Source organism: Equus caballus, chromosome 20, assembly GCF_041296265.1.
Source record: "Equus caballus isolate H_3958 breed thoroughbred chromosome 20, TB-T2T, whole genome shotgun sequence".
Taxonomy (NCBI): domain Eukaryota; kingdom Metazoa; phylum Chordata; class Mammalia; order Perissodactyla; family Equidae; genus Equus; species Equus caballus.
Window position 1 is genome coordinate 64,301,710 of NC_091703.1, and position 15,282 is coordinate 64,316,991.

General features: G+C 43.2%; 1 protein-coding gene across 8 annotated transcripts in view; it reads left to right on the forward strand.

The window, feature by feature from the left end:
* Positions 1–15,282, forward strand: part of ADGRB3 (adhesion G protein-coupled receptor B3) — a 645,078-nt gene that overhangs the window by 310,763 nt on the left and 319,033 nt on the right. For all 8 annotated transcript variants that reach the window (XM_014734522.3, XM_023625136.2, XM_070244801.1 and 5 more), the window contains one exon: positions 1,037–1,231. In XM_014734522.3, coding sequence (XP_014590008.1) covers positions 1,037–1,231 — 195 coding nt within the window. The remainder of the gene's footprint in view (positions 1–1,036; positions 1,232–15,282) is intronic.

Sequence of the window (15,282 nt, forward strand, 5' to 3'; positions counted from 1 at the left end):
TTACTGAAATATTTTTAGACAGTTTTAGAGACTAAAGAAAAGTAAAAAGTGAAGTGTCAAGATTACACTTTTTAAAATACATTTTTAAAGAAAATTCCTAACTTTTGGATTACTTCAGGTTACTTATCATCCTTTAAAGGATTGATGGGCACATTTCTGAATGGGAAATTGATCATTGCAATTATTACACTTCTATCTTTTATTTCAATATTTCTCTGTTGTGTTAGTTCTTGATTATTTCAGCGTATATAAAAATATAATGGGTCTTGCCAACTCTTTGCCCTCTCTCACCTGACCATTCTTCCACATTCCAAGATGCTTTTCTGCCCTTAAACTGCGGGATAAGCAGATGTGACGTTGACAGCAGATTGCTCCTCCATCAAGCTAGTTTAAGCTTGGCATCTCAGTGCTTCGTTCTGCTGCTGAAGACCCAGCTGAGAGTTTGTGTGTCTTCGTCGTTGTTTGTTTCTTTTTACAATAAAGCTAAAGTACCTAGCTTTCAGTCATAGTAGACCTCTAAAGTTGAGATATTTTCTTAAACCAAAATGTCCTGTGACAGCTTTTATTTGCCTCTATTTAAAGATGTGTTTATTTTAAGAGGAAGGTAAAAATGATTAAGCTCAGCTTGTTCATGAAAATGGACATTTTGAAGTGATTATAATCTCCCATCTCTGATCACACCTTACTGGACAATCTCCCGTGTTTACTACATGCAAAAGCATTTTTTATTTTTACTTCAATTAAAAACCTAAATTAATACACGCTTTCCCTAACGGGTTGAATTGAGTGTTCTGAGAACTAAAAAAGGCGAGTTCGTCAAGCCTGCCAAAGTGTACACCCTCATTAGCTTTTGTGTGCTGGCTGTTTATCCATCTGAGTGTAGGATGCACACATGAACAGTTTTGAAATTCTCCCAAGTGTTGCAAGACTATTTCAAAGTTGACTCTGCAATTTTAAATATATTTGTTGGATGACGATATGCAGAGAAATAGTCATGAAGATTCTGATGTTTGTTCTGTTCCTTTGACCATCACAGATCAAAGAACACCTTGCTAAGGGGCAGCGAATGCTGGCAGGTGATGGAATGTCCCAGGTGACCAAGACACTGTTGGATTTAACTCAGAGGAAAAATTTCTATGCAGGCGATCTTCTGATGTCAGTGGAAATCCTCAGAAATGTGACAGACACGTTTAAGAGGGCGAGTTACATCCCTGCATCTGATGGCGTCCAGGTAAGGGAGGCAATCCCTTGAAGGTGCAATCAATTTTTGGCCCTGGAAGCCAGCTCAGCCATCTTGGGGACAGCCTGGCCTGGAGGGAGCAAACTCTAATTCCTGCAGGGGAGACGTCGGGGCTGTGCTTAGGGTGAGCACTGGAAATGACCTCAATTCCCTTAGTCATCCCATTCCCCAGTGTCCTGGACCATAGAACACAGAATGCACTGCAGGGAGACGCTGAATGGGAATGTGTGTGAAGTGTTTGGAGCCCTCAGATAAAGGCACTATAGAAAATTCAAGGTTGTATCATGGATATTTTATTCCTACATTTAATATCACCATCTTGCCATAGGAGACCATTAGAAGTACATTAAGCATAATGAAAGCACATTAACCAGAATATGCAAAGAAGGCGCCATTTAAGTTTTGTTTGGGGTTTTGCTATTAGAAGGAGGAAGGCTATGTTTAATTTTGTGGAACCATCTCCTGAAAATATCAGGCAAATCGAGAACAGTCTGCATAGGAAAATAAGAAATGCAATAACTCCTCACAGTGTATTTTCCTTGTCATGGAGACTTCTAGAGCAACATCATTCATCTCCATAATCAAGTTTAAGTACTCACCCAATTTCAGGATTGCCTTGACCATTAACACAAAGCTCATTGAATGGCAAACAAAGCATATTTAAATGCAGCTCTAGTTTGCATTTCAGATTAACTCTTTGCATGCTGTAGGCTGGAGTCTACTCCTGCCAAGAATGATGGGTTGATTTCTGTATTTCCAGCGTAATGTTCTTCCTGTATCTCTGCATAAAGTTCATTAAGGTAAAAGTTTGGCAAAACTCCCAGATCAGATAGTTTTCTTTCTACCTACCCTTCCTTTGGGAGTTTTATTTGCAATTGACTTGGAGAATGCAGAGGATGTGCTTTTTTGGTTTTGTTCCTTGTTTTCTTTTGCTTTGTTTTAATCAGCTGTCAATGCCCTGATTGTATATAGGCGCATATATCACTTCAATTATATGCATATGCCACTGAAAGTAACTGCAATGAGTATTATTGGCGCTGCATTCTCTATTATATCACCAGTGTCCAGGAATACATTTTTAATTGTAAAAATACATTGGGAGGCTGGGCTAGAAAATTATTGTCATTTGAGCATTTCAAAGTTGCTTTTTTTTTCCTTACAAAGAATGAAACAGTTTTCCAATTTTAAAAACTTTATAAAGTAAGCCAAGTATGACTTTTCCCTGTAGGTCTGAAATCCTTCTATCCATTATTACCATTTACATGAAAAAATAACATTTGAAGTCCTTGACACAAAATATAAGTTGTAATTTCAAAAACTCCCAGACACTTGTGTTCACGATTGAAGCATCAGGCAGAATGTTGCGCTAGATAGTCTTTAGGGCCTCTTCTAACTCGCAGGAGTGTGGGGCTGCAAGAGTTTTAGGTGCTGAAATTCAAGAAATGAAGATCACCAGGTTCTACTGGGAGCATATTTTGATTGCGCTGCTCATTAGAGTGCATTGACTTAGTGAACAATTAGTTTCACCAGATGCTTGGGCATGGACATTAGCTGGTTTGACTTAAATAGAGCAATTTGGCTGATGATGTTGTTGTCATTTTGGCATAGTCAGAAATAGGTTCCCCATTTCCAACCTACTCTCTCATTAGTCTTCCACATTAGTCCTTAGAATTCTAAGCACATTGATGTCCTAGTAATTTCTTCATAAACAGGAGCTGCATTTTCTTCTTCACTGTCTTTACTGGTGTCTTTCGGCACCTGGTATATCTTCCTCTCCTGGAATTCCTTCTTCCTCCATCTCTGCCTGTCAAAATCCTAGCCCAACTCTAGCAAGTCTTTCTGAATGCCAGACCAGCAAGCCTGGAAATCCATCTGAAAATGATCTTTCTCTTCCCTGAAATCCCAGAGACATTTGTACCTCTTTTAGCCTACTTTCCACAATTTTATACAAATCTTTAGTATATAATTATTGTCTTTACTTATTTGTAAAGTCTGACTTATAGCCTTACTCAGCATCTCCTGTACTTTACTTAAATGTCAATTCTCTGTTTCCAAGGGTCCTGAACATTTCTGATTGTCTAGCATCTCAGGCTTAGCTTAGCATAAACTAAATTCATCTTGAATCCCAAGTTGTCTTGCATTTTCTACTTCTCTTTGAAGAATTAGCAATCCTTAGGCAGGAATCATAATGTCATCTTGACTTTTTCCTTCTCTCTTTGCGTGGCCTCTGCCTACACAGTGCCTCTTTGTCCTTTCTTTCTTCTCTCTTCCCACTGCTGTTTTCCTAATTTAGCTTCCAGTCACCTCAGCATACATAATTTCCATGACCTCTCTTCTTTTATCTGTTCTTTGATCTTTTCCTTCACTCATCCATCTTGTACACTATGGTCCTATTAGTTGTCCTAGGACAGCTCCGATTATATCACTCTTTCATCAGAAAACTTTAGTGGGGGCTGGCCCGATGGCATAGTGTTTAAGTTCATGCGCTCCACTTTAGTTGGTTCAGATCCCAGGCATGGACCTATGCACCACTCTTCAAGCCATGCTGTGGCGGCATCCCACATACAAAATGCAAGGAAATCGGCACAGATGTTAGCTCAGGGCCACTCTTCCTCAAGAAAAAGAGGAAGATTGGCAACAGATATTAGCTTATGGCCAATCTTCCTCACCAAAAAAAAACAAGAAGAAGAAGAAGAAAAAGAAAGAAAGAAACATTCAGTGGAGCTCCGAGACCCCTGAATGACAACCTAAAGTCTTTATCTTGGCTTCTAGTATACGCCACGTATGTAGGTTCCCTATCTTTCCAGCCACGTGCATGGATTACTCTTCCTCTTCACACACTTGAGCCAGATGAACTTTCTGCTTCCTGAAGGCTCCCCCTTTCCCAAACAAGATTTAGCATAGAATCTTGCCTATAGAAGATGTTCAACAAATGTTTATTGAATTAATTAATTAATGACAACATTAATAATTACATACCTACCAATGAGTTTTCCAACCTTTTTTAAAATAAAAAACTGGGAAATGAGCAAAGACTAAAGAAAGACTGAGTAAAACTATTAAAAGAGAATGCACACTTTGAAATGTAGTTATGTGGAAAACATTTTATTTAAAAATAGATTCAAATAAAAGACTGAGTTGCTACATTGATGAAAGTGACATAGAATAGCCACAACCTGTTAAAAATGGGGAAAAAATAAAGTGTGCTTGTATGTCTTGGAATGATAATGCATAGGAATAGTTTTGTTTTTGGAAACTGGTGGAAAAGATATTCCACAAGTCTTTTCCTTTCAGGCATATTCTTTTCCAAACCCTGGGGCTTTGTCATCTCTCCAGATCTCTGCTCACGTTGGCTGCCTATGTGGCATGTCCTTCCCCTTTCCCATCTGATGCAAGTGCCTTCATGATCCAGCTCAAAAACCATTTCTTCTCAAAGATCTGCTCGTCAAATCCCGGGCAGAATTCAATTTTTTCCTAATCATCTGTCCTTTTGAAACCTTGTAAATATCCCTACGATAGCAAATCTCTCACATAACATAATTCTTTCTTTCCAGGTCTGCCTTCAGTGGTAAATTTTAAGCTTGTTTGAAGATGGTTATGTCCCCAGGGCTTAGCCTGGTGCTTGAAGCATAGTAGACACTCAGATATTTGCTGAAGTAATTAATAAGTGAATAGGGGTATTGTAGGAATATTGGGGAATTTACATTGCTTCACAAAAATAAGAAAACTACTCTAAACATTCAATTCAGAGAGAGAAAGAGAAGGAGAGGAAAACTTGTCTATTTTCTTTCTCTTTTTAACCACTGGGAAAATTCGTCCTGAGTCTCATTCTATCAATAGAGGGTTGAGTTTGCACTGTTCGCACCAGGAACTATAAGACTTGACAGAGTCGGATCAGACATATGCACGTTGAAATTCCAGGTTGTTCAGTAATTATCTTTGTGTCTTCAGACACATTGCTTAATCTTTCTCTACCTTATTTCTTCATCTCTAAACAAGAAATGAAGAGGAACCAGTATATGGTGTATTCTCATTATTCATGATAATTATAGTCTATAAAGTTGCAGCAAACACTGAATTAACAAATACGGAATCATTTACTCCCAGGGAAAATACAGGATGAGGTTCCTGTGAGAATCTGGTCATACTGTTGCCATCAACCGGTTGATACAGGACCTTGCTTTATGTGTGTTTCTGTTAAAAGACGCCTCATTGAATGCATATTGTTAATCATTCGCATTGACCTCACGGCCAGCAGACTGTAACTCAGGCCCGAACAAAGTTTATCTCTGAAGGCGCATCCTGGCCTTCTCGAGCTTAGGAACACTAGATAGTCCTTCAGTGCTATGCTGGGGGCCAATTTAAACAGTGAAATTACCGAGAACACATGGAAACCTATGAGAAGACTGGGCGTTAAATAGACCATGAAAAGGACACTTATTTACAGTACCTGGGCTGAAAAAAAAGTCAGAGCCTCGCCATGTTCAACCTCAGCTGGGAACGTGCCCATTAGGTGACTCACATTTCTTTGCCACTTTGCACATGTCCATGATTAACCGTGAAAGTGCTGTGAGTTTTGATTTGGGAATTACAAGTAAATTTTAGCGGGTAGTTGAATTTGCAAAGATGGAATCCACAAATAATGAAGATCAACAGTGACTATCTTCGTGAGGCTTAGAGATAATACAGATTAAATACATGATAATCCATACGTAATAATATTTGTGAATTATCTGGCACATCCTAGACACTCTATAATGCCGTTCTTGCTAGTATTGTAACTCTTAACGTGAAAGAAGATGAGCCTTGCTCTCAAGCTGCTTACGGTGTCCCTGAAGAAAGAACAAACTTATGAATGAAGCTGGACTGCCGTAATGAGGGAGAGACAGAAGCACAGTACATCTCACTCCCAAGAATTCTGGAACTATAGAGAGCTGAACTAAAACAGTGAGAAAAGAATGCGTGGACGAGTAAGAACTTGAGATAGAGTTTGGAGAAGCAAGCTGGGCACAGAGTGGATAACTAATCAAACTGCACAACCAAAGGCATAGCAGGCTCAAGAGAACAAGGTTTGCAGAAAATGAGAGCGTGTTGGAATAGGCAGGGTCAGAGCCAAAGGAAAGAGTCTAGATGTGCTTCTCCATAAACAAAGTTACTACATGTAGTGGCATTTTTGGACAGACGGCTGGGCAGAGATAGATTATGTGGATGAGGGAGTAAAGACAGACTGGGGGAAAGAAACCTGTGGAGAGGCTACGGCAGTGGTCTGGAGGTGAGAAAGAAGAAAGTACGTTTTTGTGACAATGCATCAGAAAAGAAGGAGGCGTTTTCTCTTAGTGGAATGAGAGGTAGTCTCTTCAGACGGGTTCTATTCCAGGGAGAAGGAAAGAAAATACTGGAAAGAATACACACATGGAGGTATCCACAGACATGCTTAGAGTGCTGTGCCCTCAGAGTCGCTGAACGCAAGGATGTGTCTCTCCCCAGCGTCTTTCTCTTCCCTGACGCTGTTTTCCAAGTGTTTTTGCCAGTGACCAACTGTAAGACAGACACAGTTTACACCAATCTATATTTGAAAACCAGAGTTTTACAAAATCATATTTACCTTCACTATGTGTAGTACTGTCTGGTATTTTGTGTTCTTTTCTGTTTCTTTAAGTAAAGTTGAGTGACCCTCAAACAGGGTACCACTCAGTGTTTGAAAACGACTTAGTATCTAACACATTCCCTAGGCTTGAGAAACTTATTTGCCAATGATCGGGGTTACAAAGCAAGGTCAAATCTCAGCTTCCAATTTCTTTCTTAAATGCAGACTATGTTCTAGATAAAATTTTCAGAGGAAGGTGACGCCGGAATTAAATTGAAAGCAGAGGTAGTGACTTTGAATGAGTCAAGCATCTTCTTTCCTAAAACAGTTGATGAGCGAGCACAGACATTGCACTGTGGATCGTTCTCAGGCTGCCCATCAATGGCACTAAGTCACCTGGTGAGGATCCCTGAGTATTATTTCTCTCGTGGTTTCAGGGGGAGACACTTTCACCTTTTGCATATGAAATAGGCACTGATAAATGTGGAAGCACCTGTTACCTTGATAATATCGTGCCATCATGTAATAGTGAGCCTCATCTCCAGAGACAGTCTCGTTTTTTTGACAAAATAAGATCTGATAAGGACTCTTTTGGTTTGGATTTGTAGAACGACTCTAGTGTTCAAGACACAACCTCATGCCTTGAGATCCTCTGCTTAAAGAACTTTGTGCAACAGGCAGATTAATAATTTCCTCCAGCATAAGTAGAGGAGGTAAGAAAGGCGGTCGAGTGTAATGACCAAGAGTACCTGCTCTGTAGGCAGAATTCTGAGCTTCAGGTCGTGGCTCTGCCACTTGTAGGCTGTGTGACACTAGGCAACTTACAAGACCTCTCTGTGACTCACTTATTTCTCCCATTGTGTGGGATAATGGTACTGACCTCATAGTGCTGAGCTGAGAGTTAAATTGTCTATGAAAAACCTACATAGCACATGGCACAGAGTGAGAGCTCAAGAAGTGTAGCTCCTCTTATTATCTGAGAAGGTGAGATGCTGATGGAGCAAAAACCCGAGGGATCTCTGGACCACAGGTATCTGCTGCCGCTGCAGATATGTATTTGATTTTTGCCCTAAGAAGAAAGGAAGGCCAGATGTTTCTCATGGCAACACCTAAGGAAGTGTGGAGACTGCCTTTTGTCTCTTTTTTTCACTTCTTACAGCGGAGAAGGGTAGGAAATGCCTCAAGAAAAATGAGAGTCAGAAAAGCATTGGTCCTTAAGGTCAACATGGTGAGGCCATTTTAAAGTTAGAGAGCAAGCGGATGCAGAGAATGGCTTAAATCAGTAACCAGGACTCCTGGCCCAGTGGGAGCCGAGTCGTGTACGGGGCCATAACTCCCAGCTGCCAAACGCTCTGAGTCACAAATGGCTGCTATTGTCAGTGCTTGAGAGCCTGCAAGGATTTTGTTGTTTCTCCGCAGTGGAGGGAGCCTTGTGTAACTAATGAACGGCTCTTTCTAGGTATTATTTAAACCTTGCCCTCATTTAAAGGTGAAATAAGAAATTCAGTGCCAAATAACTTCTTTAACTGGGTGAGATATTAACCACAAATCTTGCTGCACAAATCAACGAGTAAATCCTACCAAGAACAAAATCTGGAAGATGGCTGCTGGCCGCGAGGAACTGACGGTCTCCTTGGGAGGTGCTGTATGCCCAGCAACTGGTCGGGACAAGGAGGGAGGCAGAGAAAGAAGTTTTAAGAATATGGACGGCGCAGCCTGTCAACTAGGGACTGACGTGGAGTGGAAATAGTTATTTTGATTGAGCCTTAAAAAAATGCACTGAAACATCCGAGAGGTAGTTTTGTCCTTTCAGAATCTGCCCTTCTTTCCTTCAGAGTCAAGAAAATATTGAGATTTGCATTAGCACAATGTACAGGTGGCTTTCGGTTGTGATTCCACTTATTATCAAAGATTTGTCTTTAAGTTATTGAGGAATGTATTAGTCTGCTCAGGCTGTCTTAAGAAATACCACAAGCTGGGTGCCTTAAACAGTAGAGATTTATTTTCTCACAATTCTGGAGGCTAAAAGTCCAAGATGGTTTCTCCTGAGGCCTCTTTCCTTGGCTTGCAAGTGGCCCCTTCTCTCTCTGTCCTTGCGTGGCCTTTTTCTCTGTGTATCCTATTCCTCTCTTCTTATAAGGACACCCATTGAATTGGATGAGGACCCCCCCAAGAGCCTCATTTTAACTTAATTCTCTCCTCAAAGGCCGTGTCTCCAAATACGGTCACAGTCTGAGGTGCTGGGGGTGAGAGCTTCAATACATGCATTTGGGGTGGACACAGGTAAGCCCAGAATAGGGAATGTTGAAGGACTGTGAGGATTTCCCTTCAGCAAAGAGACCTGTGCCAGGCACCTTCCCCCAGGACGGGACCCGCTGCAGCTGCTGCCCACAGTGCCGCGGGGGCCAGACCTGGGTTGGGGCAGGCTTCTCGCATGTGCTGGCCCCTCTGTGTGTCAGCAGGCCTGCCCAAACTTGGGTGATTGGTCCTCACCTCATTCGTCGCTTAAGAAGCACCCCTGTCTGGATTTGGGGATGATTTTGCCTTGCTGAGTTATGATGTTTTTATAACCTTGGTGGCTCTGCCAGACTGTCTCTGGGGAATAATCACTTAGCATATTTAATCATATTAGCATCACTGATTTTTTTACCTTTCATTTTCAAATGGGGAACCAGGAGCAGCCCCAGCTCATGCCCCAAAGCACTGGAGGTCAGATGCTCCCTCTTTCCAGTCGGCTTTCCCATCTGCTGTGCCTTTTGCTGGAACCCTGATCGTAAACTTAGCCTGGAGAGAGAGGCTGGTAGCCATGTGTGAATTTGCCCGTCCCAGCTCTTCAGAAACTCCACAGGTCAACCTGGCTTACATCAGGGCGGACCAGTGAGATGAGTGTGAAAGACAGCCAGCCATTCCTGGAACGATGTTCTTCTCTCATTTTCAAAATGAGTCAGAGTTTCCGTGAGATTTGTGACTAAAAGAAGAGGAGAAGACAAAGGTGTTATTAAAGAGTGGTTTTTTTCCCCTAAACTCGTTCACATCAGGGAACATTTGCTTCAATTGTCTGCTCTCGCCTTCTCCTGGATCCGGCAGACTGCTGTGCTCGAGCTCGGACAGTCCAGGTGGCGTCATCCAGCCTGCGGTGGAGCCCACTGCTGACCTGCCGACCCTGACACCCAATCCCCTTGTCCTCAGTTTATCCGCTGGTTTTCCGTGGCTCAGACTCTTGTCTCTGAATCATATCCTGGATTATAATCCCCTGCCTTCCTGAATCCTTGACACTTTCTAACTGCCAATGGCGAGTGGGTGTGCTGCTTTGATTGATATTCTGGATAAAAGATCTAAATACTAAACCATAGTATTACAACTCTGTCTTGCTCAGTTGTCAGTTACTTTGTCTATTCACCTGTTACCAAAAAAAGTAGTTAAAGCGCTTTGTGGATGTTTACCTTTAAAAAATACCTTCGAGCAAACCCGAGATTATTTGTATGATAATGTTACTCTTACTCAGTTTCATTTCTGGATGCTTTCTGGAATAGGAGACTAAGAAGGAGAGTCACAGGCAGGTCACAGGGGTTTGGACATCTGTGATCCGTGCCTTCATCTGTCATCTGAGTGTGTTCGTGGTTTTGTCTGTGACTAATGCAAATGGTGTCAGCCAGGTGCATCGAGGCTGAAAAAATGCGTGTCCTCCTTCCCGCACCACGTCGTGGACTCTCTCTGGATTTTTACCTCGTTGAATGCTTAGTGGGTCTCCTGTGTGTTAATCTCCCTGGTGGAGAGTCTTCTTTTTGAATTTATTTTATTCTGTCACCTGTCACCCCTGCTTCTCTTCCTCCCTCCCATCTCTCGTCTCTTACTTATTCCTCTTCCTGTCTCCAGTGTTTTAACCTTGACGTCATCCTATTCAGCTCTATTCCTGGTGATCTTTTTTTCCCCTCAAGACTCTCTGGTTTTAAACTAGGATAATGATTCACAGGTTTTTACCTTTCGAGCCTCAAGCTTATAGTTGCAACAGCCTCCTGGGCCTCTTCTCTGAGCTGGATCGTAGATTCTTCATGCTCAACTGGAACAAAACGGAGCTCACCGACTTCCTTCGCAGCTCTGCTCTTTCCTCTGTGGTATTCGGCATGGCTGACTGCGTCACTGTCCTAAATGACAGTCCTGGATTCTGTCCTTTCCCTCCCGTGCAATCTGTCACCGTGTCATGAGTTTCCCTGAACCAAGCTGCTGTCATCCTCGCCTCCATAAACAGGACATTTTCTGACATCTCTGTCTTCACTTTACTCTCTTGAACTTTGTTTTCACTTAGCAGCCAAAGTTAGATTTTTATTTTTAATGAAACTCATGTCACGTGACCCTCGTGGGATCAAGGCCCCACTTTATCTGACCCTTTGCCTATCTTCTCCAACCAGTGTTCATATCCTCCTGCTCCACCCCATCCAACGCCCTAGTCATGACCACTCCAGCTATACTGGCCTTCTTTCTGCTTCCTAAACTTTTTTCCAGGCTGTGCCCGTGACACAAGGGGGTTTGTACTTTCTTGTCCCATTATTTTCTGGAACTCTCTTCCATGCGTCTTCCCATGGCTTCTCCTTCCCATCACTCTGTTCCCAGCTCAGACATCACCTCCTGAGAAAGCTCTTTCCTGCTGACCATTCCCCTCAAAGCAGTCTCCACACTCACAGACATGCACACACACACACACACACCCCCCTCCCTGACCCAGTCACTCTCTACCCCCATAGACTATTTTATTTTTGTATCACCATCTGAAATCATCTTATTTTTAATATTTAGTTGCTTATTTATTGCCTTTCTTTACCCAAATGGAGTGTAAGCTCTGTGAGGGCAGGAACCCCCGTGTGTCTTGCTCACTGTTGTGTTCCAGCACTTAGAACAGGGCCAAGTACACAGTAGGTGTTCAATAAGTGCCTCTTGAGTAAGTAAATGCAATGCTGCTCCTCAGGTATTTCCCATGTCTCTCTTCGCCTTTCTATTCCCTCCTGCACTGCCCTCCTTTCGGCCTTCATCACCGCTACTTTGGGCTATTGATGATCTTTCCTACTGACATTCCTTCCTCCATCTTCTTCCTGCCAGATCACCCTTCACTTGCCACCTGGGTTATATTGTTGTGACTCTCCTCATGCCATTCTATTGTGAACAAAGCAGCACTCATACTACCAACACTTTCTGCCTGGGTGGGCAGCGAGGGCGATGCATAGGGTGGGTTCACTGTGTTTAGCTGAGAAGAGGAGGCTCCCTCCTTGGTTACTGCTGTGTCTAACCCGAGGGCCAGGGTTGAACATCCATAGTTGCTTCCTCTCCATTAATTAGAGGCCTATAACTTCTCAAAACTACGTGTCTGTGCTCAGGATGGCCTTGAGATGTCAGAATGGCGTTTTACACAGGGAAAGTTTCATTCCGTATTTCCTCAAGATAACCAGTTTTCTCATCTGTAAAAATAACTGTCCTATCTCCTTCCCGCGACACAGTGAGAACCCTGGTGACATTGGGTATACGGCTGAGGAGAGTATTGAACTGGAAAGGAGGCAGCAAATTAGGTGGGGACCATTTATTGATTTTTTTTGATTCCCCCAAAGACTCGTCTATGACCTTATACACAGTAGGCACGCAGTCAATAGGTTTGAAATCTTTGCGCATTTACATTGTCCTGTGCTGTATGCTGTGCAGTGGGGGCACAAGACTGAACAAAAAAGAAGTAATCCCAACTAGATTATAGGCTGGGAGAGGAAAAAGCCATAAACCGATGATCCTACAAGTAAATCATAATTAAAAATTGCAATGTCCTCTAAAGTAAGACGACACAGAGCAGCAACATCAGTGTGTTTGCCACCCTGTGAGTGGGGCCGTGTGGCTGGCTGGCCAGCATCCCTAGTGTCTCATTTAGGTCAGGGTGAAGGGGCAACTCTTCGCCCTTGAGTAAGTGCATGGTAGTTTTGCTGAGTCGCTGATGGATGTGGAGGTGGAGTGGAGTCAGTGACGTCACGCTACTTCACGCTGGGTGTGGGAGGACTGAATATCAGAGCAGAGAACAGGGCCCCTTAGGGGAGACAGAACCTCTTCCTTGACATCATGTTTTCAGGGTTGATTACTTCTATGAAATGGCTGTTTCCTTGTACGTGGAATTTTTTTGCCAAGCATGAATGATGAAGATATTGGTAAATGAAAAATAAAAATGCTCATTGATTAGAATCAGAAAAAAAAAAAGGGAATATGCAGAATCCTTATACTTAGGGGAGTGCTGGTGACCTGATAAGGCCTTTTTTGAAGAAATTGCCTAGGAATCTAGACGTGAAGGTCAAGGAAGGATTATTCGAGTATAGATGGGAAGTAGAGCCCTGGAAGAAAGATAACAGTATTCTGTAGGTCCAGAGGCAGGAAAGGGTTGGGATGCACAGAGAAGTCTGATGAACATGGACTATAGCAAGTGTGGGCAGGATAGCCCGAGATGGAGTTGGAGAGAGAGGAGGAGACAGATCGTGCTTGGCTTTGCGGCCATCAGCTGCACTGTAGACTGGGGAATCAGTGACCTATCCTGGACGAGGCATCCTTATCCTAATGGCTGGTCCCTGCTTCTTGCTAAGCCTTAAGCTTTGCTTGCGGGCCCCTATGTTTCCCCTCAGGACCTCCACAATTCCTTCAAGCCATCATTAAGTCTTATTTCTTAGGGCTTGTCCTTCTCTTTCAGTGACCAAGCGCTTTCCTGCAGGGGTGGGAGGAGAACACCTCCTGTGGCTCAGATAGTTCAGCTCACTCCCTCATCCGCAGCTTTAGTTCCACAAGGAATTCAGCAAAAACAAAATGCTCAGATATGCTTCAGTACATTCGTAGAAAACTGTATATAATCCATGAGAAATATGTCGAGTGGAAGCCAATCAGAAGTAGTACAATGAGTCATTTACTGCTTTCCATCAAATAGTGGGTCCTTTCTGTGTCATGGCTGAATCTAGGGCCTGCCCTCTGGATGCGGCAGGAGTGTTTGCACGCCTCTTCATCACGTACGTTTACTGCACTGATTTCCGTAAAACTCCCTGCAGAGAAAAAGCAGAGTCACGCCGCCTTGACCTTGCGTCCACAACCATTCCACACAGTGCCTCTCACACAGTAGGTGTCTATACAATCCTGAAACCCCTCCCAGCAAAGCGCATTCTTCGGAGGAGAGTTTTTGCTGAACAAATGATGGACCCCGAAGGTAGCGGTGAATGAGCTTCATGCCCTACGCATCACTCAGACAGGAGGAAGCTATGAGAGAGGCCAGGAGATGCTGGTACTGGCTGTGAGAGTCTATAGCTACATTGTAGGTGCATATTTGCCATAACGTGGCTGTAAATACAACTCATGCGGCCAGGCATAAAAAAGATAACACAATGGAAATAAAATCATAGAGCCGCCATATACTGAGCACTTACCACATATCAGATATTGTGCTCAGAATGAGCTCCAGGCTGCACACAGCTCGGCCAGGCAGCTGTCGTCATGTCTGTCTTACAGGTCAGAGCCGTGCGGCCAAGCTGGGCAGCCTGAGTCCAGAGCTACCCAGTTACCAAATGCTGGGGAGTTTCAGACCAGGCCTGCCTAGTCCAAGCTCCAAACTCAGACTCACCAAGGACACTCCATTCCTCTAATCAGTCTAGGTCGTAGAGATCAGGCCTGATCAAAACAAGACAGAACCTACTGTCAGGTGCACCTCAGGGGCTGGCATCAGGGACCTGATCTATAAGTCAACAGAACAGAGATGTTACCACAATTAGCAGAGCTCTTGAAGAATTCTAGCAAGTGCTGGGTCTGCTGCCGTGGAAGCTGATTGATACTCTTGTCAAAAATTCAGTCCAGTGACCTGAAGTGCTATGAGTTTCTTCTTCAAAATACTGTTCTGTTTGGTTCTGCTGTGTCCTGTCAGTCTGACCTTTGAGCGCATGTTGAAGTGGATTGATTTGTATATAAGTTTTCTCGATGTGTGTGAGAGGGATTAGAGCAGGGTCAGCCCAAAGGAGCAATGCCTGAGTCTTGTTAGAGAGCCTGAGGTGCACTGGCCTTGTAAGTCCGTTATCCTTTTGAGCTAGGACTTTATTAGAGACCTGCCATGGACAAGGCATTGCCTGTGCTGAGGAAATGCTGAGGAACACGAAAGAGTCAGAGTCCCTATAAATGGCTCCCCACCCCACCTGAGATGGTCGGTCTTAGCTCCGTGTGCACCTGCACGGCCCCACAACTGATCATCCCCAAATCCAGTCAATAGGGAGCTGGAAGGGGAGCTTGATTCTGTACTACCTTCCCATGCTGATTTAATAAAGTCCACTTTATTGGTCTTGAGAAATGGTACAAAAACATCTCTTACACTGTCTGTTTGGTTAGTTGAATGTATATTTTAATAATTTGTGGGTTTTGTGTATGCCCTTTGGTGATTTTAAAAAACTGAACTCTGAGTTTATCATGT